General features: G+C 35.5%; 3 protein-coding genes across 4 annotated transcripts; 2 read left to right on the forward strand and 1 right to left on the reverse strand.

Moving 5' to 3' along the window:
- The first annotated feature begins 1,320 nt into the window (after nucleotides 1-1,320).
- Nucleotides 1,321-5,118, forward strand: LOC109243609 (zinc finger MYND domain-containing protein 15). Of its 2 annotated transcripts, none has more exons than XR_002070585.1 (12): nucleotides 1,321-1,449; nucleotides 1,544-1,657; nucleotides 1,747-1,862; nucleotides 2,403-2,449; nucleotides 2,531-2,631; nucleotides 2,897-2,984; nucleotides 3,185-3,293; nucleotides 3,993-4,164; nucleotides 4,245-4,316; nucleotides 4,505-4,618; nucleotides 4,730-4,970; nucleotides 5,075-5,118. XR_002070585.1 is itself a non-coding variant. In XM_019410566.1 (12 exons), the coding sequence occupies exons 1-11, from the start codon at nucleotides 1,348-1,350 to the stop codon at nucleotides 4,820-4,822; spliced, it is 1,128 nt and encodes a 375-aa protein (XP_019266111.1). In that variant the 5' UTR covers nucleotides 1,321-1,347; the 3' UTR covers nucleotides 4,823-4,853; nucleotides 5,075-5,115. The 2 variants fall into 2 exon arrangements, 1 of the variants encoding a protein (XP_019266111.1); XM_019410566.1 differs by having other exon boundaries at nucleotides 4,730-4,853; nucleotides 5,075-5,115.
- A 4,802-nt stretch (nucleotides 5,119-9,920) lies between these two features.
- On the forward strand, nucleotides 9,921-16,515 carry LOC109243612. Its single transcript, XM_019410567.1, has 7 exons — nucleotides 9,921-10,487; nucleotides 13,274-13,414; nucleotides 13,503-13,865; nucleotides 14,236-14,478; nucleotides 14,918-15,010; nucleotides 15,636-15,836; nucleotides 15,933-16,515. The coding sequence occupies exons 1-7, from the start codon at nucleotides 10,170-10,172 to the stop codon at nucleotides 16,143-16,145; spliced, it is 1,572 nt and encodes a 523-aa protein (XP_019266112.1). The 5' UTR covers nucleotides 9,921-10,169; the 3' UTR covers nucleotides 16,146-16,515.
- Nucleotides 16,516-17,433: 918 nt separating this feature from the next.
- Nucleotides 17,434-20,863, reverse strand: LOC109243613 (non-functional NADPH-dependent codeinone reductase 2-like). Its single transcript, XM_019410568.1, has 4 exons — nucleotides 20,381-20,863; nucleotides 18,296-18,539; nucleotides 18,009-18,188; nucleotides 17,434-17,852 (listed from the first exon to the last, which is right to left on the reverse strand). Exons 1-4 carry the CDS (start codon nucleotides 20,752-20,754, stop codon nucleotides 17,628-17,630), a joined length of 1,023 nt encoding a protein of 340 aa, XP_019266113.1. The 5' UTR covers nucleotides 20,755-20,863; the 3' UTR covers nucleotides 17,434-17,627.
- Nucleotides 20,864-24,665: the final 3,802 nt, after the last annotated feature.

Genomic DNA, 24,665 nt, shown 5'->3' on the forward strand with positions numbered 1-24,665 from the left:
TCAATGATTTCACTTTTAGTTGATTTATCCTTTAACATAATTTTGTAATAAATGATTATATAAGTGGTGAATGTTAATTATATATAATGAATATGGAAAAAGAAAAAAGATAGAATTTGTTTGAAGGAAATAAAAAATGAAATTTAAATAGAAGATAATAATATAATATAGAAGAGAGAGAAGAAATATTATTTTTTGGAGTAAAAAATGGTGTAATGGTCGGAGTAAATTTAGTGTTACACCATTTTGATGTGCAATTTGGTGTTAGGGTTGGAGATGGTCTTAGGTTTAAAGTTTGTTCATATAATTCTCAGTTTGTTCACGAGATATTAAATTATGTTCTAACATTTATAATAACTTACAAAAATATTAGATTATGGTCTAATATTTTCTTATATGATTTTTAGTTTGCTAAAAAAATCTTTAGACCGTAGTTTAAAAGGTCCTTTAATTACAAGAGAAATAAAAAAAAGGTCATTTGCTAAACAATTAATACCAAAAGGAATAAACCGATAGTTCACGAAATTTGAAGGAAAAATTATGCTGGCTGGATCTTTTTTAAAACCATCATTTATATTTTGGCCACGAAGCACCAGAAAATCACCATCCACCAGGATTTGAGTGTTACAGTGATCACACTGATTTGACCAGAAATTCTGACGATCTTCAGGAGTGTACCTTAAAATTCTGGCAGTGGGCTATATTCACAAATCATCTATTGTCGGAATCAAAAAATCAATAGTGGTACAAAAGTATGCTATTTGTGTCATTCGCTCAATTTAAAGGGTCAAAGTTAAAATAGCACGGCTAGCCAGTTTTCGGACTGGCCATTCAAAAATAGCCAGCATTTGCCAAGTCATTGAAAAATAGCCACTATTTTGCTGCAACATAGACCGGTCCAGCGTATTATACTAGAGTTTGGTGCACCTGTGCATGAACTTCCAGCATATTATGCTGGACCGATATACTTTACTGGTTCTAATATAGTATATTGGAGTTCCAGTATAATATATTGGAATTTGGAGTTCCAGTATACTTTGCTGGAGTATTTTCCGAATTTTGAAGAGTGTTTTCGTTCATATTTATCTTTACATGAAAAGTGAATAAATTTCAATGACTTTTGAAACTGTGGCTATTTTTGAATGACCACTTGTAAATATGGTTATTTTTGAATTTCTTCCGGGGTCTAATTGTGTTTGACAAACACTTCGTACCTATTGGGCCTATTTGGGCTAATTGAGGATGGATACCCAGGTCCATTGGGCCTATTTCTTTTTGTCATTTAGATATAAGTGGGCTTCGTTTCCAACTGCCGATCAACCCATCGGTCGCATTTGGTCGGAAACCATGGACTGCGCCGGCAGCGGAAGCCGAACCCCATGTTCCGGTCCGGCTACAAGACGTTGCGGTCGCTGTCAAGTTGTCGCTTATTGCTCCATCTCTCACCAGGTTTCATATCCAATTGAGTAATTAACTCTCCAAATAATAGTAGTACAATTCCTTTCTGGAAACAAAGAGATAATTTTATTAATTCTCTTTTTAGGTTGCACACTTGAATGTACACAAGAAAGAGTGTCAAAGGTTAGAACAGCAAATGAAGCAAGCTCATGTTGTGAGTGATTTCCCTTTTACATTTTCTGAAGAAGCTACTGTTCAGGTAACATGTGAATAAAAAATTGATTTAATATATTTACTATTTATTCATGGAAGTATCTTAGGTAAATACTCGTGGTGCTTTAATTATAGGTATGTGATAAACGCATGACAAGGTGTTCATTCTTGATAAAACTGGGAATTCACCGTGTAGGAATGTGGATGTCTGAATGTAGCTGTGGGGCGTCTATAACATTGAACTGCTCAAGGTTGGTTTCTATTTTCATGAAAAAATGTAATCTTGTTGATCCTATCTTCTTTCAGCCTAAGCCTAACCGGAGACTGAGTTAGGATTTGAACTTTATGGGTTCTAAATTCTAGGATAGCGATCTTTGTACATATTTGGTGAATTTCTTAATACAAATACAGAGTTTGGGCTAAAGCTACTGGTTCGGTCGAACCCGTAGGTCGGCTTCTAGCTCCGCCATTGAGCCTAACTAATAACAACCTTTATATTTACAGTGCCTAAGAGGATGGTTATGTATCCTCTTTGTGTGAACTTAAGTAACTCCATATTTGTATCCCTACTACCTATGTTCTTTTGTATATAGTAGTATTTGTCTATAATCAAGCTTTGTACTTGTCATAGATAAAGTTTTCTGTGTATTATATTTTGAACTTATTCTTTGCATTATTCATGTCTTTCTCGAATTAAAACGTTTTATTTGATCTCTGCTGCTATGCGGATATAAAGAAATATTTATAACCTAAGTCACACGTGGAATCTTATCCTTAATTTTTGTTTCTAGGCTCATTGAAGGCTGGAACTTATCTAGTAAAATGTGTCCTTGTAGAGGTACTTGCAGTTTTTTAAGCGACCATTACATGAATGCAATGCTTGTCATGGATGCAAATTTATAATAGTATTCACATGCAGAGCCATCCACTGTATTACCAGAGCTACTTAGTGGTTGGAAGGAATATTATGAATGGAGGTGCATTCCGCTATATTCTCCTGTTGCCGTACTACTTCACTGGGTAAGTTGGCTGTATACAAATATTAAATGAATGGGTTTGTAGTGGCCGTATTACTTAGGCAATATGCTTCTTTTGCCGTTTTATATTGTAGTTTCTTCCATATAGTCATTCCATATATGGATATTTTGTTTTTATATGATCTTTGACAATATGACCAAGATGTATGAATTGTTTGTGAAGCTATTAAAAATGTCTATCTTTGGAGAAATCATTTGTGAAACTCACTGGCTCATTTGTAGTGCTATCCTTCTCTTGCTTTTTCCAGCCATTGACGCTGTATTGGGCCATTAAGCTGGCAGTTCAAGGGAACCTGATTCCTGAAATAAGTAATGAGCTACGCATACATTATTTAGGTACTCTCTTTTCTTCTGAGCTCTGGTACGGGGTTTCATAGACAAGGCTCTCTCTCTCTCTCTCTCTGACCGTAAAAATTGACAAATGACATTTAGCGCTAACACCACTGCTCACTCTTCATCACCTTTGGAGCTAGTTTTTCAAGGGCTCATTATTTTCATACGAAATTTGAGCTCTTTCTCTTGTTTGAAATGTGAAGGTCCTGAAAAAGAGCTTCATCAGCTTGCTGCTTTCAGTGAACTGTATGCAGTTTTTCCTGGTGTTCGAATGTATATAGATCTTGTGGGACCTGCAATTCCAGAAGAAAGGTTTGGTTGCCCTCCTTTATTTCATGTTTCTGGTTTACTTCTTTTTTACTGCAAGTTCTAATTAATTTGCAAAGTTATTGCTATACGACTTACAGCAGGAAACGAGAGTAATCTCATTGTGAAGTCCAGTAACTAGTACTGCACTTATAATCTTTTCGTGGACGGAACTTTAGCGAACTAAAGACACTTGGTTCTCATTCTGCTGAAAGGAAATAATTTGCATTGTTAATTCATGGAAGACTCTTAAATTTGGGAAAAAAGGGGGTCGTAAATTGATGGCTTCTGGAATAAAGAAGTTTAAAAAGAACTTTAAAAAATAGGTTACAAAAGAAAGATGTACTTGGGAGGCAATAGATATTTGATATAGCGCCCTTGGTTGGGCTCTATAAGCCACAGTCATCTTCAGTGAATATATGACTGCTACACATCTAATGATTGCAGATGATGCTAACAGAAAAGTGGTTAGAGTGGGGTCCTTGCCAGTTTACTAGACATGATCCATCATTTGAAACCTTGGTAACCTGATAATGTTCTATCTGTTAGACTATATGATACTTCACATTCACACTAACTTCTAACTTTCTTTTATTGTATTTTCCAAAGTTCATAGGTATCTTGTTTATCTTTTGCAGATTATTTATAGTCACACTGCTCTAGGTACCTTTAATAGATCACGCTTTTTTGCTTTTTAATGATTAGGAATGGCGAGAGAATTGAACTTCGTGATTATGCTCATTGTACAGAGACCAACTGCAAAGGTAAATGTTCGACTGAGAGTTTTGGCCCAACATCATTGTCAAGCGGAACTTCAGCCATTAAATTAAAGCTTCATGCTGGTTATTATCATGATTGTTATAAAAATCTCAACAAGGTCGTTCAAACAGCATTTGCCTTTGCTCTTACATTTCCTTCTTTGGTTGGGTTTTACTCTAATGTTGTAAGCTTTGACAGGGTTCTCCTCCTAATCTAATTATCGCACCAAATGCTGGTGTCGCTGCTTACAGAAGCTGGTTACCAACCATTGTAAGTCATTGGAATTCAATGCTTCATTTCAGCTTGTCCATCTGGTGCTTAGTTGTGTATATCAGGATCGACATGAGATTAATATGTCAGCTTTTACCTTTATGATTTTGCAACAGTGCATAAAGCTAGCCAGGTCTGGTGTTTCTGAATGTATTTCTTTTTTGTTTGTCCTTTAACTTTTCATCCAGGAGCTTATCAAGGAGATCAAAGTTCCTGCATTTTTCTCTGATTACTGTGAAGAAGCTTGTAATCTAGCAATTAGTTGCACAAGCTCAGTGACTAACGCTTCTCCTATCGTTCCTGTTAGTTTTTTCAACCCGCCTCTCCACCAAATTTTTTCCAAATTTTGTTCTTAAAGGTGTACATTGCTTCTAAGTCATTTCGTTATATTGAACTTGTTTCTTGCTTTGCAGATCCAATTAAATCCTTTTAGGCAACCCCTTGCAGTAGAAGACAGTGCCTTGTTTCTTCCATGCTACTCAAATTGCTTCATCTTTGGGATTTGAAGTAGCTTTAAGATCCTTCAAGGATGCAATGGTTCGACTATATTAAAACATGATAGCAGATTAAGGATTAAAATTTTTGAGTCTATTATACTGCTACTGCCGACCCAAATTTATTTGAGATTGAGACGTAGTTGTTGATTGATAATAGGTGAATTTGACTATAATCACACCTTAAATAATCACCTTCTTGTGTAGTTTTAATGTTAAAAGTGATAACAAAATGCTCTTATTAATGCTTTTCATGATTTGCAGGTGATATATGTATAAGGAAGGCTAAGGAGCAGTTTTGGAGTCAAAATTGATGAAAAAGAGGCCAACTGTGAAATTTCCCAAGTGAACCATGCAAAACAGGCCGAAGATTCAGAGCACTGGGTCCACCGCGGTTCCACCGCGACCGCGGCAGAACCGCGGTGGAAAGCAGCTGCAGAACTTCAAGGATTCCGCGAGGGTGTTTGGCCGCGGTTCTACCGCGACCGCGGCAGGCGCAGAAACTTCAGGGACCAAAGTGTCAATTACGGGATTTTTAGACCTAAACCCTATTTAAAACATTAGACTTCGCCCCAGAGAGGCATGTATTGATTTTTTAGGCTTCTTAGCAAGGAAAACCATTGTGAGAGAGTACTCTAAACTTCTTTCTTCTTTTCTTTTGATTTTTATGATGAATTCAATCTTAGTTTATTTTCCCATAGCCATGAGTAGCTAAATTCCTCGTCTAAGGTTTTGATGGAACCTATTGGGTGATGAACTTCTTGTTTATGTGAATACAAATTGCTAGTTTAAGCTCTATTTGTTCAACTTCGTGTTCGTTGTAGTTAATTGACAGGATCCTCAATTAGCTGTGCCTATTTAGTGTGCATAACTTGGAAAAGAGTGCATATTTAGGTTATTGTTGAACAACACCACTCCTAGATTATTAGAGAAATCTATAATTGCGGGTTTAAAGGCGGGATTAGGGATAACGAAGCCTTGGGTGTAATCTAAAGTGAATCGTGCTAAATAAAGTAAGCTAGTGTATCTCGGGAGAGTACAATAGTAAATTACTGTGATTACTCGGGAGAGATTTGCGGTAAGATTAGCGTTCATGATTGATAGAGATGTGTGGGTAAATTTGTATGAGCATAAACAGAAGGGATTCCATCAATAGGGGAAATCATTGCCTTAGCTTTTCCTCATAATTGTTTACAACCTTATAAGTTTAGTTTACAGCTATTTAGTTACTTGCAAGCTAGTTGTTAAAGAACACTCAACTGAGATTTGAATATTTGGGAAGCTGGTTCTGAAGAATTAGTTGGTCTAAAGATAGTGGTTGATAGGTTAACTCTCTGTGGATTCGACCCTGGGCGTAATACTCGGGTTATATTTGCAACGTCCGCAGAGTCCTTTTTATAAGGCATAGTTGGGCGTGATCATTGATTGTATTACACTGCTAATGCAAGTTTATTTGTTTTTGTTCACCTTACACTATTCAGATAGACTAGCTTTAGTGTACGTGCGTTGCACGTGTGTACCGCGTCAAATATTTTAGTTATATTGTAGTTTATTATATGGGATCATGGGAATATAGTAGAAGAAATAGCTTGACAAAAGGTTGAAGCACAAAGTCTGATTCAATATGGAGACTGTCAAGTTCAACCAAGATTCACGATCAAAAACACCAAAATAAAGATGTATTGGTTAAACATTAATGCAAAATTCAACTACTAATTGTTAGTAGACTGTATTTGTAAAATTATTCTGAAAATATAAATGAATATAAACAGAAATGAACATAAACAGAAATGACATAAAACCAATTCGAGCACACTGAATTCACAGTGTTTCCTATAGGAATTTAATCCCCTCCTAGTACCCAAGGTTATGGATTATTTCCTCCCAGGATAGAACGAATTACACACTGGTGTGCTGAAATCTGAAGAGATGCAACTCTTCAGAATGGCTGTTTATGCAAAACGGCCACAACATAAATGCCATTACATAAATGGCCATTTACTCAACAATAAAGAGGGAAAATAAAGAGGGAAAATTGAAGAGGGTAGTTACTTTTCTGTTACCAAAACAGAAAAACGGATTAATATTATGTTATTAAAACAAATATTTAATAACATTTCTGTTAATCAATCAATCGATCATTTGACCGAATCCGAATCCAAAGCCGAAGCCGAAGCCGAAACGGCCACAGCATAAATGCCATTACATAAATGGCCATTTACTCAACAATAAAGAGGAAAAATAAAGAGGGAAAATTGAAGAGGGTAGTTACTTTTCTGTTACCAAAACAGAAAAACGGATTAATATTCTGTTATTAAAATAAATATTTAATAACATTTCTGTTAATCAATCAATCGATCATTTGACTGGATCCGAATCCGAAGCCGAAGCCGAAGCCGTAGCCGTAGCTGTAGCCGAGCGAGCGACGACGACGGCGAAGGCGCGAGGCTTGCCTTCTTCTCAACTCTTTAAGAGCTAGAGGAAGAGCAATTGCTTATATACCCATAAAAAATCTCTTCCTCTTCAAATATGGGACAATGTCCATTTGCCAAGGGGGAAACTTAAAATTTTACTCAAAATTTCATTTTCCTCCATTTCCCATTCACCCTCTTTTTAAGTATTTAATATATTAATTAAATACAACAAAAACCCAACACTAATCGTGCAACGCTTAGTCGATTTCAAAGATGCAAGAACACTGCTTTATTTGGCCGAATCTGACTATGAGCCTGCCTTTTTGCTAGCTTTTTTATTATGCTGGTTCAGCTATTATTTCTGCTTGAACTATTTAAACACCTGAAGTTCATAATTCAATTAAAGATACAAAGAAGAGAGAATGCCGCTTTAGAAAAAATAACTCTTTGATCTATCGGTTGACTCTGTCTTTTTAACATCCTTGATTTTGATATATTTCCAGGAACAGAGAAGGAATAAAATAAGCAATCAAATCCGTCTGGACGGAGATTGTGAAAGCCCTACACTCGACGTACTTCTATCTTAAAGCATTGAAAGAAAGGTAGGCAGCTTTCTCGAGTTTCAGAGGTGAGGCCATAAGAAAACATTATGAAAGAAAACTACTCACAAGACCATTGTGATCTTCGACTTAACTCCCAGAGGTAATCCACTTGGATATCCAAGGTTTAGCCAAGGCTTAGCTGATCAGGATCCCACTACTCGTCGCATTTTGGTTTTATTTTAATTTTATAAAAAATAGATTTTTTTTCATGTTGCTAATACGTGAATACAAACTATTAATACAAATGCGTGACTGTAAAATATAACCACTAATATAAATATGTGAATGTAAAATTCAACTACAAAAACTTTTTGCTCAAAGTCAAAGAAAAAGAACATAAAAACCCTTAATTTTGTAACTGCTACTGAACAACAAAGTTTTGATGATGACAATTGGAATTGTACTTCTTTTCGTACTCGTGTGTACAATTCTAAACAGAAAAATAATTATATAAAAGTCAAATTATGTGTAGTTCCAAATCACAAAAAAATTATTAAAAAATAATTATATAAAAGTCAAATTAAGTGCAGTTCCAAATCACAAAAGAATTATTAAAAAATAAAAACTCCTAAACTGAGTTCAAAATGCACGTGTTTTACCTAACATATATTTATAAAGAATTAATTTATCCAAAGTTTATTAACAAAAAAAAACTTATTTTATTAAATAAAAATCCTTCCTAAACCTAAAAGGAGAAATCTAAATATGAATGAAATTAGAAAACAAACGAAACCTAGTGTGAATTGCAAGAATTTAATATCGTTACCCTCCTAAACCTAAAAGGAGATATTTAACACTCAGAAATATACAAAACTTCCTAGTTCATTAACAAACAAAAGACGGAAAAAAAAAAACTAAACCTAAAAGGTAACTACTCCTACATAGTAGGAAATCAATTAAAATAATTATTGCCAAATATTAGAAAAATAATCAAATGACTATTTTGCTCATAATAAACTCTATTTTAAAAGGGTAAAAAAGGCGAACGACATTTCGCTTAGGGCCTTCGTGCTTTTAATATAGTATAGATTATACAAAATTCTTTCTGTATTCCCCCTCCACACACACAAATATGTCAACTTTTGTCCACTACTTGCCCATCCGGTTATCGCATTTGTTATTAATTAACCGAATAATTTAATAATGAAGATGAGGGTGCAAGTAAACAGACAGGAGCGTGCACTAACCTTGAGAATTACTAAAGAGAAAGTCAACGACGTGCTTAACATTTTAAATTTGAAGTCTTCTTGAAATTAGGGAAAGTAAGAATGCATCCAATTGGAGGTTGTTTTCCAATCGTATAATAAGTGATAGTATATTGATGAAAGAAGATTATTATATTTTCTCTAGAGTGATGTTATCATTGAAATTCTATGACGTAGATAGGTCTAAAGTTCATGGAATTTACAGGAATAAAGTAACATAAAGAATTTAATAAGTTTTGGAAGGAAAAAGAAGTTTCTGCAAATGGAATTTTAACTTTGTCGTTATTGGATTTGGAACGGATTCATATAGGATTCCAATTTATTTTTTTTAATTAAAAGAAAAGAATAGTTAATGAATGTAGTCCAAAATAAATTTCCCCTTTGTTCACTCTCAAAAACTACAATGGTTGTCCGATCCATTTTACTTTACTGTGACTCAAAAAACAGATGGGAATAACTAACGCCTCTCGTTCAAAGTAAAATTGAATTGATAGTTCTTTTCCTCTATATTTAACAAAGTGTTTGACAGACATGAGCTACTCTATTATAAGGTCTTTCACATTTTTTCCCTTCTCTTATTCATATTGGATGATTACACCAAATCAATCAATTCAATTTGAATAAAAAAAATTAAATTAAGAATACACATTATTTAATATTATTAAATAATAAATATTTGTATAAAAACATATATATTATATATAAATTAATTTGGTATATAATTAATCTCTTAGAATTCAACTATTCAAGTATCCAGGTTTATTTAATTCATCAAAAAATAATGCAGAGTGATATCTCATTAAAATTCCTAGTTACTTTTGAATAACAAAAATCTCCAAATTTTCTATCAAACTTATCCAACATCAAACTTATTCTTTTGAGTTCCCAAAATAGAAGTACTTAACAATTCAGGAATGTCCACTTCAATTATAACACAACACACCTAACAAAAAGGACCCAATATTTACATCTCTATCTACTTCCAATCATTCCCCTTTCCAACAATCCCAACCCCAAAACAATTTGGAACTCAATCCTCTTCCTTCAATGGAACCCTAAATCGATTCTGCAAAATCCCCAAAAATCCCAATCATCAACGACAAACTGCAAATTACTCTTTAATTCACTACTCCCACTAATGCATCTGACGCTGAAACTGTCTTCTTTAACACTGCTATGGATATTGTTAATTGGGTTAGGATTAGGTTTTGGGGATGCATTAAAAATGCCATTTAGGGTGAAGGATGTACTCCCTGTATTGCCACGTGAGGTTTCTTGGCCTGTGCTAAATACTCTACATAGCCCAGTTGATTTGTTGCCCACTTACATTGGATCACTTGCTCCCAATAATGGGTCTATTAGTTGGAAAGGAGCTTGCTTTTTTCAGAATGAAGCTAGGGTTGAGTTTACGGGCCCTGGTGATCGCGGAATTGGCGGTGCCACTATCCATCTCTCGGTTTGTGGATTGTGAATTTAATTTATGCTCGGTTGATTTTGTTGAGTGGTATTTGCTTGTAATTTTTGGTCAGGTCGATGTTTAATTGATGAATGGTGCTAGGAATAGCTCTGCTTTGTGAATTTAATTTATGTCAGTTGATTTGCAGAGTACTAGTATTTACTTGTAATTTTTGGTCGGGTCGATGTTTAATTGATGAATGGCGATAGGAATAGCTTAAAGATGATGAAGGACGTCCAACTTTTTGGGTAGAAATTATCTGGGTGGGGGGGGGGGGGGGGTAGGTGGAAGTGGAGCCACATGTGAGGAAGAGATTATTAAATCCCCTTTATCTGAAAATTACACAGTGCAATAGGGTAAACACAAATATTTTGTGTATATACTATATACAAATTTTTGAATCCCCTTGAAACAACAACTTTTAGTGTGGTGGAAAAGGTGGTTAAAAAATACAAGATGCTGCATTTTACAATTTTTTACCCTTGTTAAAATTCCTAGTCCGCTACTGGGTATTGGGAAGACTAATCATTGCATGCTTGCGAGCTAAATATATGCTTCATTATTCTGTTTTATGAATATAGTTTCTGCTCCGTTGATTTATAACTGTATTTACTGGTAAGATACATATGGTTGTTGTAGTTTGTCGGATGAAGTTTTCTTGTTGGCTTGGGGGAGTGGGGTGTTGGAAGACTAAGAATTTCATGCTTGGAAGCTAAATTTGTACAAAATAGTTGAACTAGAAGGTCCAGAAAAGAGGAAGGTGTTAATTTTAGTGGTAACGTTGCAGAATGCTTGGTGGGGAAAAAATACTAGGTCTCATGTTCAAACCCCAGTGGAGGTAAAAAAACATTATCTTCCTATCTGCTTAAGCCTTGGTGCGCCCGGTACCTGTGCTGGTGGGAGGTAGCAAGTACCCGGTGGAATTAGTCGAGGTATACGCAAGCTGGCCTGGACACCACTGTCATCAGGAAAAAACAGTTACAGAATGCTTCATATTAGGATGATAGTCACATTGATGTAACAAAAAGTTTGATTTATTGTTGTTAGTATTGGAAATAATATTGCATTCTTGCCATTGCCCGGGAGGAGGGTGTAGAAGGAGGAGGAAATAATATCTTTGAATCAGTTGTACGCCAAGAAAGTCAGGTTCCTTCCATTTATGAAAGCTGCTTTTTTGGGCTGTGTCTTTCTATCACATGAGCCACTTGAGAACAAGAATAAAGATGGAATGTGGCTCACTACTTGTCAGCATTTGTATTCCCACAGCCGCTTAAATGTATGTGTATGCTCCTTATCAAAAAAAAAAAATGTATGTGTATGCACTTCGGTCCCAAGGTTTCTAAATGCTCTAGCATTTGAAGCAAAGTTAGGATGCAAGGGCCGTTGAAGCGTGCTCTTTTGTGGATCCACTATCACCATGTGTAGAAAGCTAGATTGTTATGAACATTCAGTTATAACTTCTGTCCTCCTATTCAATTTAGATATCATCCTGTTCAATTTTAGATGTCGCCATACCTGTTCTTTCACATTGACCACTCACCGGAAAATGCTCTTCTTTTTTTTTTTTTAAAAAAGCCTGTAGACCAATTATTTAATGAGAGCTGCTGTACTGTCTTCTTTGTGTCAACTTCCTGTCTCCACTTTATTTTGGAACTATTGATAAACTGTCAATTTTTCCAATGATCATCACCAGCTTCCTTCACCCTAATAAAAGTTTTTGCTTTACCTATTTGTTGGCACTGAACATGTATACCTTTATGGCTAGCTGCCTTTCGATAACCTAAGGGATCGTTTGGTACTAGGATGGATAAACAAGGATATTCTATGGGATTAGCTATCCCACCTTCTATATGGGATAGCTAATCCCACCATTTTAGTACAAAGTGTCGCAGGAGTCAGGACTAATTAATACCCATAACCAAACGTGGGATAGAATAATCCTGCATTTTATCCCAGGATTGTTATCCCTTATCCCACCAACCAAACGGCCCCTAAAGGTATTAGTGGCTCACTTCACAAATACTTTTGGATGTTCATACCAGTGACACTATCAACCTTTGCTCACAATATCCATCCTCATCTCTAGATCCACCTCTGCAAGCTTCCGCCTGCATTCTTTTTGAAGCTTACAGGCATAATTTTGACCATTATCCAATCACTCGGAATTTCATAGTAGGCTCTCATTTGTGGTTGTTGATCCCGATAGGTTTGACTAGTTTTGAGCAGACCTTCATTCGAGAGTAAGTAGCTTTATTTAAGTTCAGCATCTTTTAACCATAATTTCAGGTTGCCGAATAAGTTTGAGTTGTAACTGAAGGAGACCGTAGAAAGATGATGATTTGGGAGGAGGCTTTATAAATGTTCGTTGATGAGTTTGGATGTTTTCTTTCTTTTTTTGGGGGTGAGTGGGTGGGTGGTGATCAGGAGTTTGAGCACTCGTGAGCTTTAGTTACTTGCATTTATGGATGGTGTTCCCTAGGTTCCTTGCTGATAGTTCATCTCTTATCAACAGAATAATGCTGGACGATTTGCACTTTGTGGTCTTCAAGCATCTAATATTCGAGATGACATGATGTTTCTGCACTTGACACCTAGATGTTTTTATATATAGGAACCAATGGGGTGATAACAACTAACAAGTGATAACTGATTTAACACCTTAAGAAAGAAATAAGAAAAAATTGGGTATCTGTATGTACTTGTTCTTGTTCTATTATGCCGTTTTTATTTAGATAAGACATCATTGGCACCATTGTATTTCAGATTTCATTTACCCCACTTTGCAGACAGGCGCAGCACACAGCTGGACGTGTATGGATCTGTATGTATTTGCTACACCTTATAGGATAACCTGGGACTACTACTTTTCGGCCCACGATCACACATTTAAAATTGAGTCATGGGAGGAACCTGCTGAAATGGAATATGTATGCTCTCGTTTTGAGCCTTTTTTTCTGTATAGCTCCAATGGATGTCCATACATTTACAGTTGACCTTTAAACAACTTTTATGCAGGTCAAGCAACATGGAATCTCTGTGTTTCTCATGCCATCAGGGATGCTCGGGACCTTGCTTTCGTTGGTGGATGTACTACCCCTGTTTTCTAACACAGCATGGGGCCAGAATTCTAACCTCGCTTTTCTGAAGAAGCGCATGGGAGCGACATTTGAGAAACGCCCACATCCGCGGACAACAATTAATCCAGATGATGTTCATTCTGGTGATTTCCTAGCTCTGTCAAAGATTCGTGGACGGTGGGGTGGGTTTGAAACTCTTGAGAAGTGGGTCACTGGTGCCTTTGCTGGTCATACAGCAGTTTGTTTGAAGGATGAGTTGGGTAATCTTTGGGTTGGTGAATCTGGACATGAAAATGAAAAGGTGAGCAAAAGAGAAAATCTATGTATTTTTCCACTAAACTACATGGACAAACAGTAGTGGAAAATGTAAAGAACTGGATTTCCGTGTCTGATAAATAAATTTTCAGTTAATGTATGCTCTCCTTTACTTTTATGCAACTTTTCTTATGGATAGCAGTTCACCTCTGATGAGTTACTTATACCTCATTGTGCTATCCCTCTCTATCCCTGAAGGGAGAGAGGGATGACTCCCTCAGTTTTATTGTTAGCTTTTAAAGCGTGTAAAGGGATTGCAATTTAATAGCATGAATGGTAACATTCTCATATCTTTGTTTTGGTATGTTCACTCTGCTTAATCTTGGTTAACTGATTCTCGTGTTATATCTTTGCAGGGTGAAGAAATTATTGCGGTTATCCCTTGGGATGAATGGTGGGAATTGACACTTAAGGATGACTCTAATCCACAAGTTGCTTTGTTGCCGTTACATCCTGAAGTGCGCGCGAGATTTAATAATACCGCAGCATGGGAATATGCTCGGAAAATGTCCGGGAAACCATATGGTTACCATAACATGATTTTTAGTTGGATTGACACAGTAGCTGATAATTACCCTCCACCTCTTGATGCTCACTTGGTATGTCTCCCTTCCGTTCCTTTTAAAAGTATAAACGATGATGAGCAAGTAGCAATGGATGTTTATGTTCTCCTAGGAACTAGGTGAATTACTACATGTTCGTCAATCTCGACGCTAAGATTCTTAAGTCACCAATGACTTATCTAACCTACACATATCCTATCCTTGGCTATCACTCTCTAGGAAATACCTCAACTTAGTATAAAAGAAACATCTTCCAGTGTTGAAGTTCAGAAGGATCTATCGTTATTACTGTTCCCCTCCCCGAAGAACCATTGATAAAATAAGCTCCTCACAACAAGTGAAAAAGCAAGTCAATTAAAATGAAAATACCAGAAATTGAAGGAATATTAATTGGTCACCACTACCATTCTTCCATTTGAATAGAACTCTTGGACAACTGTAGTGTGGTTTCTCAGCAGAAGACTTTTGTTGCCAGGTGATTTCTGTCATGTCTATGTGGACAAGAGTGCAGCCAGCATATGCTGCTAACATGTGGAATGAAGCTCTGAATAAGAGACTTGGCACTGAGGTAACTGAACATGTTATATTTTTTTGTTAGAATCTTTTCAACGGAAACATGTATAACATCTTAGCTATTAGTTAATGGTAATGGTTAATCATAGAAGGTGGCTCATTCCGCTGATTCCATTGATAAACACAGCTTATGAGTTCCCTCCTAAATACTGATTTTTTCCTTTGGTCCTTTTAGTTCGAGCAGTTCATACATATATTATAATAGTTTTTTTGAATGACAGTACTGTTTGGTCAGCTTGCATCACCTGAGATACTCCATAACTCTTCTGAGAACAGTATAGAGCCGTATTTTATAGATGATCTTCCTTTATTCAGACATTTAGCCTTGAGCAAGCATAAGATTAACATCATAAATTGAAGCCTGCTTCAGAAAGCTTCCTTTTTAGTTCAAGTTGACTAGTTGGTTGAACTTTCACTTTCAATATCATAGTATAACTGTTTACATACAGAGAGTGCATTAAATATATCGCAGATTGAACTTTCACTTTCAATATCATAGTATAACTGCTTACACACAGAGAGTGCATTAAATATATCGCAGATTCTAAATTCTGCAGAACCATTCAAGTTTTTTATCTGTAAAGATCACTTCATATGTAAAGTTGATATTTCTCCTACAGGATTTGGACTTGTATGGTATTCTTGCTGAAACTGAAAGACGTGGGATAACATTTGATCAATTGCTGACCATCCCAGAACAAGATGAATGGGTCTACAGTGATGGGAAATCCACTACATGCGTGGCCTTCATTCTAGCAATGTACAAAGAAGCAGGAGTTTTTGGCCCTATTTCCAACTCTATTCAAGTAACGGAGTTCACTGTGGGTATCAAAGCCTTTGTCTAATCTCGTCTTGTTAGAAAAAACTTCCATTCTGTCACCCAATTAGTGATGGTAAGTCGTTCTTACTGCTTGCAGATAAAAGATGCATACACGCTTAAAATTTTCGAAGATAATCAGACACGCCTTCCGAGTTGGTGCAACAGCGGAGACAATAAGGTCTCTTTCTGCCAGATTCTTGGCGAATACCAAATGGAACTGCCCCAGTACAACACATTGGAGCCATATGCCAACATGAATGAGAACTGTCCTTCTTTACCTCCAAATTATGAGAGGCCCGTGCGTTGTTGAATCTGGACTAAACTCGTGTATCAGTATATCCCACGGAATCTAGTTGGGTTGCTATTGGTTAAGCATGTATCAGATTATCTACTATGTTTGTTCTTCCGTTTTCACATGAAATATCAATCTTTGTATATAGTTCATGCAAATTGTAGCTTCTTAGATGTTTAAGCCTATGATGGATGATAGATGGGAAATAATGTAGAATAAGTTATGGACTCAACACCTCGGAGTCTTGTTCTGATATCTGTTCGTTGTAGATAGATGTATGTGAGTTGGTGAATCTTGACTTGAATGTGGACTAAATGTTGGAGCAATTCCTGTTAAGATTTGCTGAATTCTGTTATTTTGTTCTTCGATTTTATTTGTTATTGACTCATTTCCTTTAATTTTTATATACTAAATGATTTCCCTGCTGTATTTTAACCTTTCCAATTAAGCGTTGGACCAGCCTTGATGATGGATTTCTGTGTATTTTCTGTCAGCTGGGAACCAACTTAAATTTCAATGAAGGTCAAACGAGGTTAGCATATTTTCGTGGGATGCTCTAGTAATGCATGTGTGTTAGTTTATGCAATCTGTTACATTTCCTATTCGTACAAGGAAGTGGGCAGTATTGTAGTTATTAGTATGTGTACTATGTTCTTTATTATCAAGGGTAAATGTGATTTTCCTGTTCCTTCAGGGACAAAAAAAAAGTAATTTTCCTATTTTTGGATATTATTTGAGACCTGTAACTCTTATTTGGATATTATTACAGACCTGGAACTCTTGTGGTCAGCTGATTGTTTTATTAGCTTAATATTATACAATCTACTTCTTTAAAAAGGTGAGCTATTTACCTTTTATTAGTAATTCTTTAAGTAATTGAGCATGAGATTTTTAAGCAAAACATTCTGGAGAAACATTGACCATTTTATCTTTGTATGGATAAAGAACAACTATCAAAATATAACTGCGTCTCAATCCTAAGTAAAGTGGAATTGACTATACAAAGCTTACTGTTAATGTCGCTCCATTTAAATCTGTCTTGACTATATAAAGCTTACTGTTCATGTCGCTCCATTTAAATTTGTCTTGGTGCTATATTATAAATATATTAGTTTGTCAAGCACTAAAGTACTCTTATGTTTTCTACCAGCATATAAATTTTTAACAAGACAAAAAAGACTCCTACAGTTACAACAATAACAATGAACTGGACAAATCTCAAGGTTGAGCCGGCTATATCAATCTTCACTGTTCATGTTGCTCCATTTGAATCCGGCTCGATCTAATATTGTAAAAGAATTTATCAGGCATCAAACTTCTGTAAGTTTTCTATTGGCATGTAGAGTTTTAACAAGACTAAAAAGACTTCTAGGACAAATCTTTGTCCCTTCTTTTATCTATCTTCTTTATAAATATGTACGACTACCCCAATTAGGAGGGAGGCAGATATAAGAAGAAGAATTACAGGAACAGTATACTTGATACTACAAAATGATTTTATCAAAGTTCTTCATCCCAGAGATCTTCAATTGTCTTGTAAGGCCCATAAGGAGAGGTGTAATCCTTACCAAGACAAGCTCTATTTTGTGGGATTTCACTGATTTTCCTGCACTCTTCATCGCTTAATGACCAGTCGAAAATCTCAAGGTTCTGTTTCATTCTTTCTTTGTTATAACTCTTCACCACCACACCAATGCCTTGCTCATATCCCCATCTTAAAGCAACCTGAATTTTGCACATCTCTAAGTATTTCATGTGTGCCATATAATAAAGCAGAAAAAAAGTAACTAAAACTACAGAAAGATTTAAAAGTTAACACCCTGACAATGAAAATGTTTTTACACTACCAGTGTAATTTAAGTTAAACTCATCTCAGAATACCTGCGCGACAGTCTTGCCTTTGGCCTTCGCTATATCTTTCAGCACTTGAGATTCCATAACTCTGTTGGTTCCATAAAAGGTACCCATGGATCCTAAAGGACTGTATCCAACAACAAGAACTCCATTTCTCTTGCAGAATTCTCTCAGCTTCTTTTGCTGCCAACATGGACTCACTTCTACCTTTCAAATCAAGATCAGCTCAAGTCATATCTTTTCACAACATAACTTTTCACTCAATTTCTCTAACACAATTACTACTTCTCAAGTTTTGTATTTGATTAACATACTTGATTGACAGCAGGCGGAATATCGGCAGTAGCAAGAACATCAGCAAGCTTCTTGCAGGAAAAGTTGCTAACTCCAATGGACTTGGTGAGTCCAAGTCTCTGGCACTCTTCCATTGCTGCCCAGACTGACTTGAAATCCATGGGAAGAAAGTCTTCTTTTTTAATTGGATACTCATGAATTCCTGGCTTAGAACTCACTGGCCAGTGTATTAGATATAAATCAATATAATCCATCTTTAGATTCCTGCACAAGTCCAAAAACTAATTTAGCAGTCCAAAAACTAATTTTAATTGGCCAATGACAATTACATCTCAAACCCAAACAAGTGGGACTGGTTATATGAATCCAAATCGATCATGTCACTCCATTGAAGCTTAAGCTCATCTAAGTGCAGTATTACACAATTTTAGAAAAACCATTAAAGGTTCTCTATATTTTCTGTTGGCATATAAATTCCTGAGAAGATATACTAGAAGCCTCTTAGTATATTAGACATATAACTACTAGAGTGTATTAGACAAAACTTGTGTTAAATAATCCTTAACTACGGAGTATTGAAATGTTATGGACCCAAAAGAGGCGTTTATGATGGTCATGATTCATATGACCGACCCTGACTAGCGTGGGATTGAGGTGAAGTAGTTGTATAAAAATCTGGGCGGTGTGCAGGGGCGACGCGATGCGTGAAGCCCAGGCAGACATGCCCTCGGCCTAATGGCTTCGGGTGCAACTTGCGTTCAAAAACTTGATGGTTCACGGGATTCTGCAATTCACAATTCTTAGAGGACTAAAAAACTCCTTGAACTCACTGGCCAGTGTATCAGATATAAGTCAATATAATCCATCTTTAGTTTCCTGCACAAGTCCAAACACCGATTTAGCAGTTACATGTAGGGCTCCCTACTGATCATGTCATTCCATTTAAGCTTAAGCTCATCTCAATACAATACTACACAAAATAGAAAGTGGACTAAAAGTTCTCTAATACTTTTTATTGACATATAAATTTCTGAGAAGATGCTTCATAGAAGACTCTTAGTATATTAGAGATATAACCACTAGAGTATATAAGAAAATCATTAGCATTAGATAATTCTTAAGTACGGAGAATTGAAATATTATGAATCCAAACAGAGTGTTTATGATAGTGATGACTCATAAAGCCGACTTCAACTAGCTTGAGATCGAGGCATAGTACCCCTAAATACATACTATTTCTTTTTTGGTACAACCTTAGGATACATATATATAACCCAAAGTAAACATATTAACATGACTAAACTTAACTAATTCGAACTAATTGATTTTTTCCTCCCCTGTGCATAGGCAAATCTAGGATTTCTAGTACATAGGTACGACACTAAAAATAAAAGAGCAAAAAATATATTAAGTGAGAATTTTATAACTCAACCTTCAGCCAAGTGCATCATTCAGCCTTCTAGGAACATAGGTACCAACAGTTAAAATTATATCAATTTTAAAAAATATGTACATAAAATATCAAATTTACGTGTCCCATAATCTCCCCTATAAATTCATATTTGCCCCTGTGGTCTATTTTCTCACTAATAGCCCGTTTGGCCAAGCTGCAAAAATCAGCTTATTTTGAGAAGTGTTTTTTTTTAAAAGCGCTTTTCTCAAAAGTACTTTTGGTGAGAAGTAGTTTGTGTTTGGCTAATTAGTTTGAAAAGCACTTCTGAGCAGCAATTAGTGTTTGACCAAGCTTTAAAAAACTGCTTCTAAGTGTATTTTTCTCAAAAGTGCTTATCAAAAAAGTGCTTTTGGAGAGAAGCTACTTTTTTCTGCTTCTCCAAAACTGTTTCTGCTTCTCCTCAAAAGCACTTTTTTTCCTTCCAAAAGCTTGTCCAAACACCTCAATTTTTTGCCAAAAATGCTTTTGACAAAAAAAAAAAAAAGCATTTTTGGCCAAAAAGAAGCTTGGCCAAACAGGCTATAAGTCTAGACGGAGTCCAAGAGATAGTAAGTCATTTGAGAAAACTTAATTAGCAATTGAGTAGTTCACTAAAGCAAAAAATAAAATAAAATTATAGATAATTGAATCGATTTTTTCAAGAGAATTTTACTGTAGAGTCTTGTTGAGGGCAGGAAGAACATGTTGAGGATGAGCATCACTACACCACAGCTTTGAAGTGACGAAGAGCTGTTCCCGAGATGGAATTAAACCACCATTAATTGCTTCAATTATGGCTTCGCCAAGTGGTTGCTCAGAATTGTACAAAGCAGCTGTGTCAAAATGCCTGTAGCCAAGCTCAATTGCTTGCAGAACTGCAGTTTTAATAATTTCTGGTTCCACAGGAGGATCTGCTGCCGTGCCAAAACCCAACGCCGGCATTCTCCGGCAGCCGGACGGCATGGAGATTTCCGGCATAGTAGTGAAGTGTTGTTGTTGTTGGTCTAATTGGTTCATCTGGTTGCAGTGGATAGTGTCCTTTTCCATCTGAGGGGTGCCACGTTATGTGTCTATGTAAAAGGAAGCAAGGACAAAATATTGTCTTTTTTTTTTTTTTTTCAAAAAGATTTTTCTTTCTTAATCTTTTAGCAACAAATGAATCTCAACATCATTTTTTATGATCACGCTCAAATATGTCTAGTAAGGTCTAACGGTCGTTACAAATATATATCGATTTATAAGTCCGAAGTCGAATCCTATATAAAGAACTAAGATTTAGTTATAACTTTTCTCCACTTTATATTTATATATTTTTACACATAAAATAAACTCAATTAAACTCAAATATAACATATCAATACAACGAACAAGTAAGGTAAATAACGTCAAAGAACGTGAAATTATAGTCCGACATCAGACACGTCGCAAGAATCCAACATGAACTTTACTGGATGGTTCTATACTGAAGACCGGAGAGGATTTGCTGACCCCCCAATTCATGATTGGTAAGGATTTAAGTGTTACTGTATATACTAAAAAAAATTATGCAAGGATTATAAAAATTCAAAAATATATAATATAATTGAGCATAATTTTCAAGAATATATAATATATATTATAAAAATACCTTTGTTTAAATAATTATTTTTATATTATGTGCATGGAATATATATTTTACAACATTTATTTTCTTTCATTCTGAATTGTATAAATAAAATTTTGGATTTTTGTTGTTAATACTAAAATTATTATTACGAACAAATTATTCTAATTAATTTTTTTACTATGCTCATTATTTTGTTATTCCAGCATTATATATGCTTAAATACTTTTTATTTTTTAACTTATAACTAATATTTATTTATTCTATAGGTAAGTCCATAATATAAATTAAAAAGGGAAAAGTCATAATATTAAAAAGTTTAAAAAAATAAAAAGAAGATAAATGTTTATAATTTAGAGAGTAAAATAGGTATTTGACAATCTAAAATTTGAAAAATCTAGTTGAGTGACCTTCTGAGTGCTATAGGCACAGTTCAGTGACTTTGTTGTTACAAAAGAAAGAAAAGTGACTTTAGGAGATAATTTGGGATAGTTGAATGACCATTTGAGTAATATAATGGACTCTTTCTTTTTATGAGTCATATATTGAGTAGCTAGATTTACTTTAAAATCACCCCAAGGATATCAATAGAAATGTATATTCTCAACCAATTAATTGACAATCACCCATAATCAACAATCAAATAACAACAAATCCAATATAATTCCACATAGTAGGGTTTGGGAAGGATAGAGTGTAAGCAGACCTTACCCTTGCCTTGTGAAGTTAGAAAGACTGTTTCTCGTAGACCTCCTGCTCAAAGCGATACGGAGACAGGGTTATCGAAGTAAATGAATAAAGCAATCACCCAAGTCATACACTAATTAGATCAACCAACCTCAACACGATCACACATTACTCTAGGAACCATATATAACTAGCAATATTATATACTCAATCAATCAATTGCGCTTCATAATCTCAAACTAGCTAGTTGAGTTTGAATATATTTGTTCCGCTCTGTTAACCAACAAATTTCCTTTAATTTCAATGCATGATCGAAGTGATAACAGTATGATTTTTCGTATGAAAAGAAAAATATCATGTAAGGTAGCAGAAAAGGGAAAAAAAAGAATCAAACATGTTAGTTAACGCATATACAATGAAGTTGGAAATTGATAACACTACATAACATTTATATCCACCTGATAAAATCAGTGTTACAATCTCTCCTCACAAAGAATTCTTCCCCGATAAAATTAGGGTTTAGGCCTAATCGATGCCAAAACTGAGAAAATTCCTTTATCTCACCATGCATGCAACATAAAAACGTCGTCATGTTCATGCCTCGTTTTTTTTTCTCTATTGCAGGAGACAGTGAGAATTGAACTCCGATTATATTCATCGTTAAGATTGGTGTTTTCAGACTTGGAAATGCACGGCATTGTTTGTAACATCCTTGAATTGTGATTCATCCACAACACGTACAGCTCTAGTCCTTTCATCCTTTGTCCTTCGTATGTATATTACAAGTCCTTTGAAACCTTCGACCAAATGATACAAGATAAGTACAACAAGAACAATGGCGGCCAAGAGAGATAAAATGAACAATATCCAGTAGAAAATAAAGGTCGTCATGACCAACCATTTTGAAACCATGACGATGTTGTTGAAGAATCAATTAATTGAAGGAAAATATATAGAAGATGGAAAGGAAAATGATAGAAGGTTTGATGTTTTTGGTATAGCTGAGGTTTTAGAAAGAAATTTTTGTTTTGTTACATTTCCTAATAATTTCGGAGGTTCTATTCAAAGACCTTTTGAATAGGTCGAGTTGTTTTATCTTGTAATTGTCAAGACAACGAAAAAATAGACATAAAAAACGCCATCCAGTTAAATTCACAAGACAGTCATTAAGTAATTAGTAATTATGTTTGCAAAATAAGTACGTATATTTCAAATTAAACAATGTATCCTAGCACATTCAATTAATTAGTTTCGTGGATTATCATTTAATTTATTGAATATGGTCATTTTTTTTGGCTTCTTTCCTTTCATGTACTCATTCTTTTAGAGGAAAAGGGTCCCATTTTCTTGAAAAATACACTGTTTCTTTTCCCAAAAGTGATTTTTGAGTGAAATGCAAAACGTGACATAAAATGATACGTAATAAAAAAAAGAAAGAGAGAAGAATATCAGTTGTTCCTATAGAATTAAACAATGCATCGCATTGCCCCAAAAAAAGGGTGAAAAATCAGAACTAGTACGAGTCCATCCATGTCATTTATTGTCACGATCCGGATTTCCCACCCTCTAGAGTCGTGATGGCGCCTACTAGTGGTAGCTAGGCAAGTCAATCATTTCAACTATTTACCCTTTTTTCATTTTTTAAATCCTTTAACAGTTATGAATCAACATTATATAAACAACGGAATTAAATAAGCGGAAGAACAAAATATAACCATTTAAGTATTACCAATACAATTCCTTAAATATAGACTACCCAGAACTAGTGTCACAATTTCACAGATTGTCTAAGAATACTACATATAATGGTCCGAAAGATAAATACAACGCTGTCTCTGAAATACATAGAAGAAACAGAATGAAAGGATAGAAGGAGACGCCAAGGCCTGCGGACGCCTGCAGGACTACCTCGGGTCTCCAAATAGACCGAAGGCAGCAACCCAAAGCTAAGGTCCGTATGCTCCAGTACCAAGATCTGCACAAAAGAGTGCAGAGTGTAGTATCAGCACAACCGACCCCATGTGCTGGTAAGTGCCTAGCCTAACCCCGGCGAAGTAGTGATGAGGCTAGGACCAGACTACCAATTAAACATGTGCAGTTAATAATCTATAGCAGAAAATAAAGGCAAAACTTTACAATTAAAGATAGGAAGGGGAAATCATACTGCGGAGAACAACAAGTAGCAACAGAAACCAACAGTTAAATGTAAAGACACCATAACTCAATTATCAATGGAAATCAGGAAATCAAAGACAAGTGCACGGCATCACCCTTCGTGCTTTTACTCTCGTCCTCACCATAAAAATTAATATAATTGGCACGACATCACCCTTCGTGCTTTTACCTCACATAATCATGGCACGGAATGATCTTTCGTGCATTATCACTCATATAAAGGCACGGAATTGTACATTGTGCGGCACGGCATCACCCTTCGTGCATTAACACTCTCTCACAAATATCATGCACGACATCACCCTTCGTGCTTTAACACTCTCTCACAAATATCATGCACGACATCACCCTTCGTGTTTTAACACTCTTCCTTACCCAAACAACAATCACAAAGCAATAATGGCAAGGGAATCAATAAAATCACAATAAAATCCCGGCAAGGGAACAATAGTACAACAATCATATCCTGGCAAGGGAAACAATATCAAAGCAA

The sequence above is a fragment of the Nicotiana attenuata genome, unplaced genomic scaffold (assembly GCF_001879085.1).
Source record: "Nicotiana attenuata strain UT unplaced genomic scaffold, NIATTr2, whole genome shotgun sequence".
Classification (NCBI taxonomy): Eukaryota; Viridiplantae; Streptophyta; class Magnoliopsida; order Solanales; family Solanaceae; genus Nicotiana; species Nicotiana attenuata.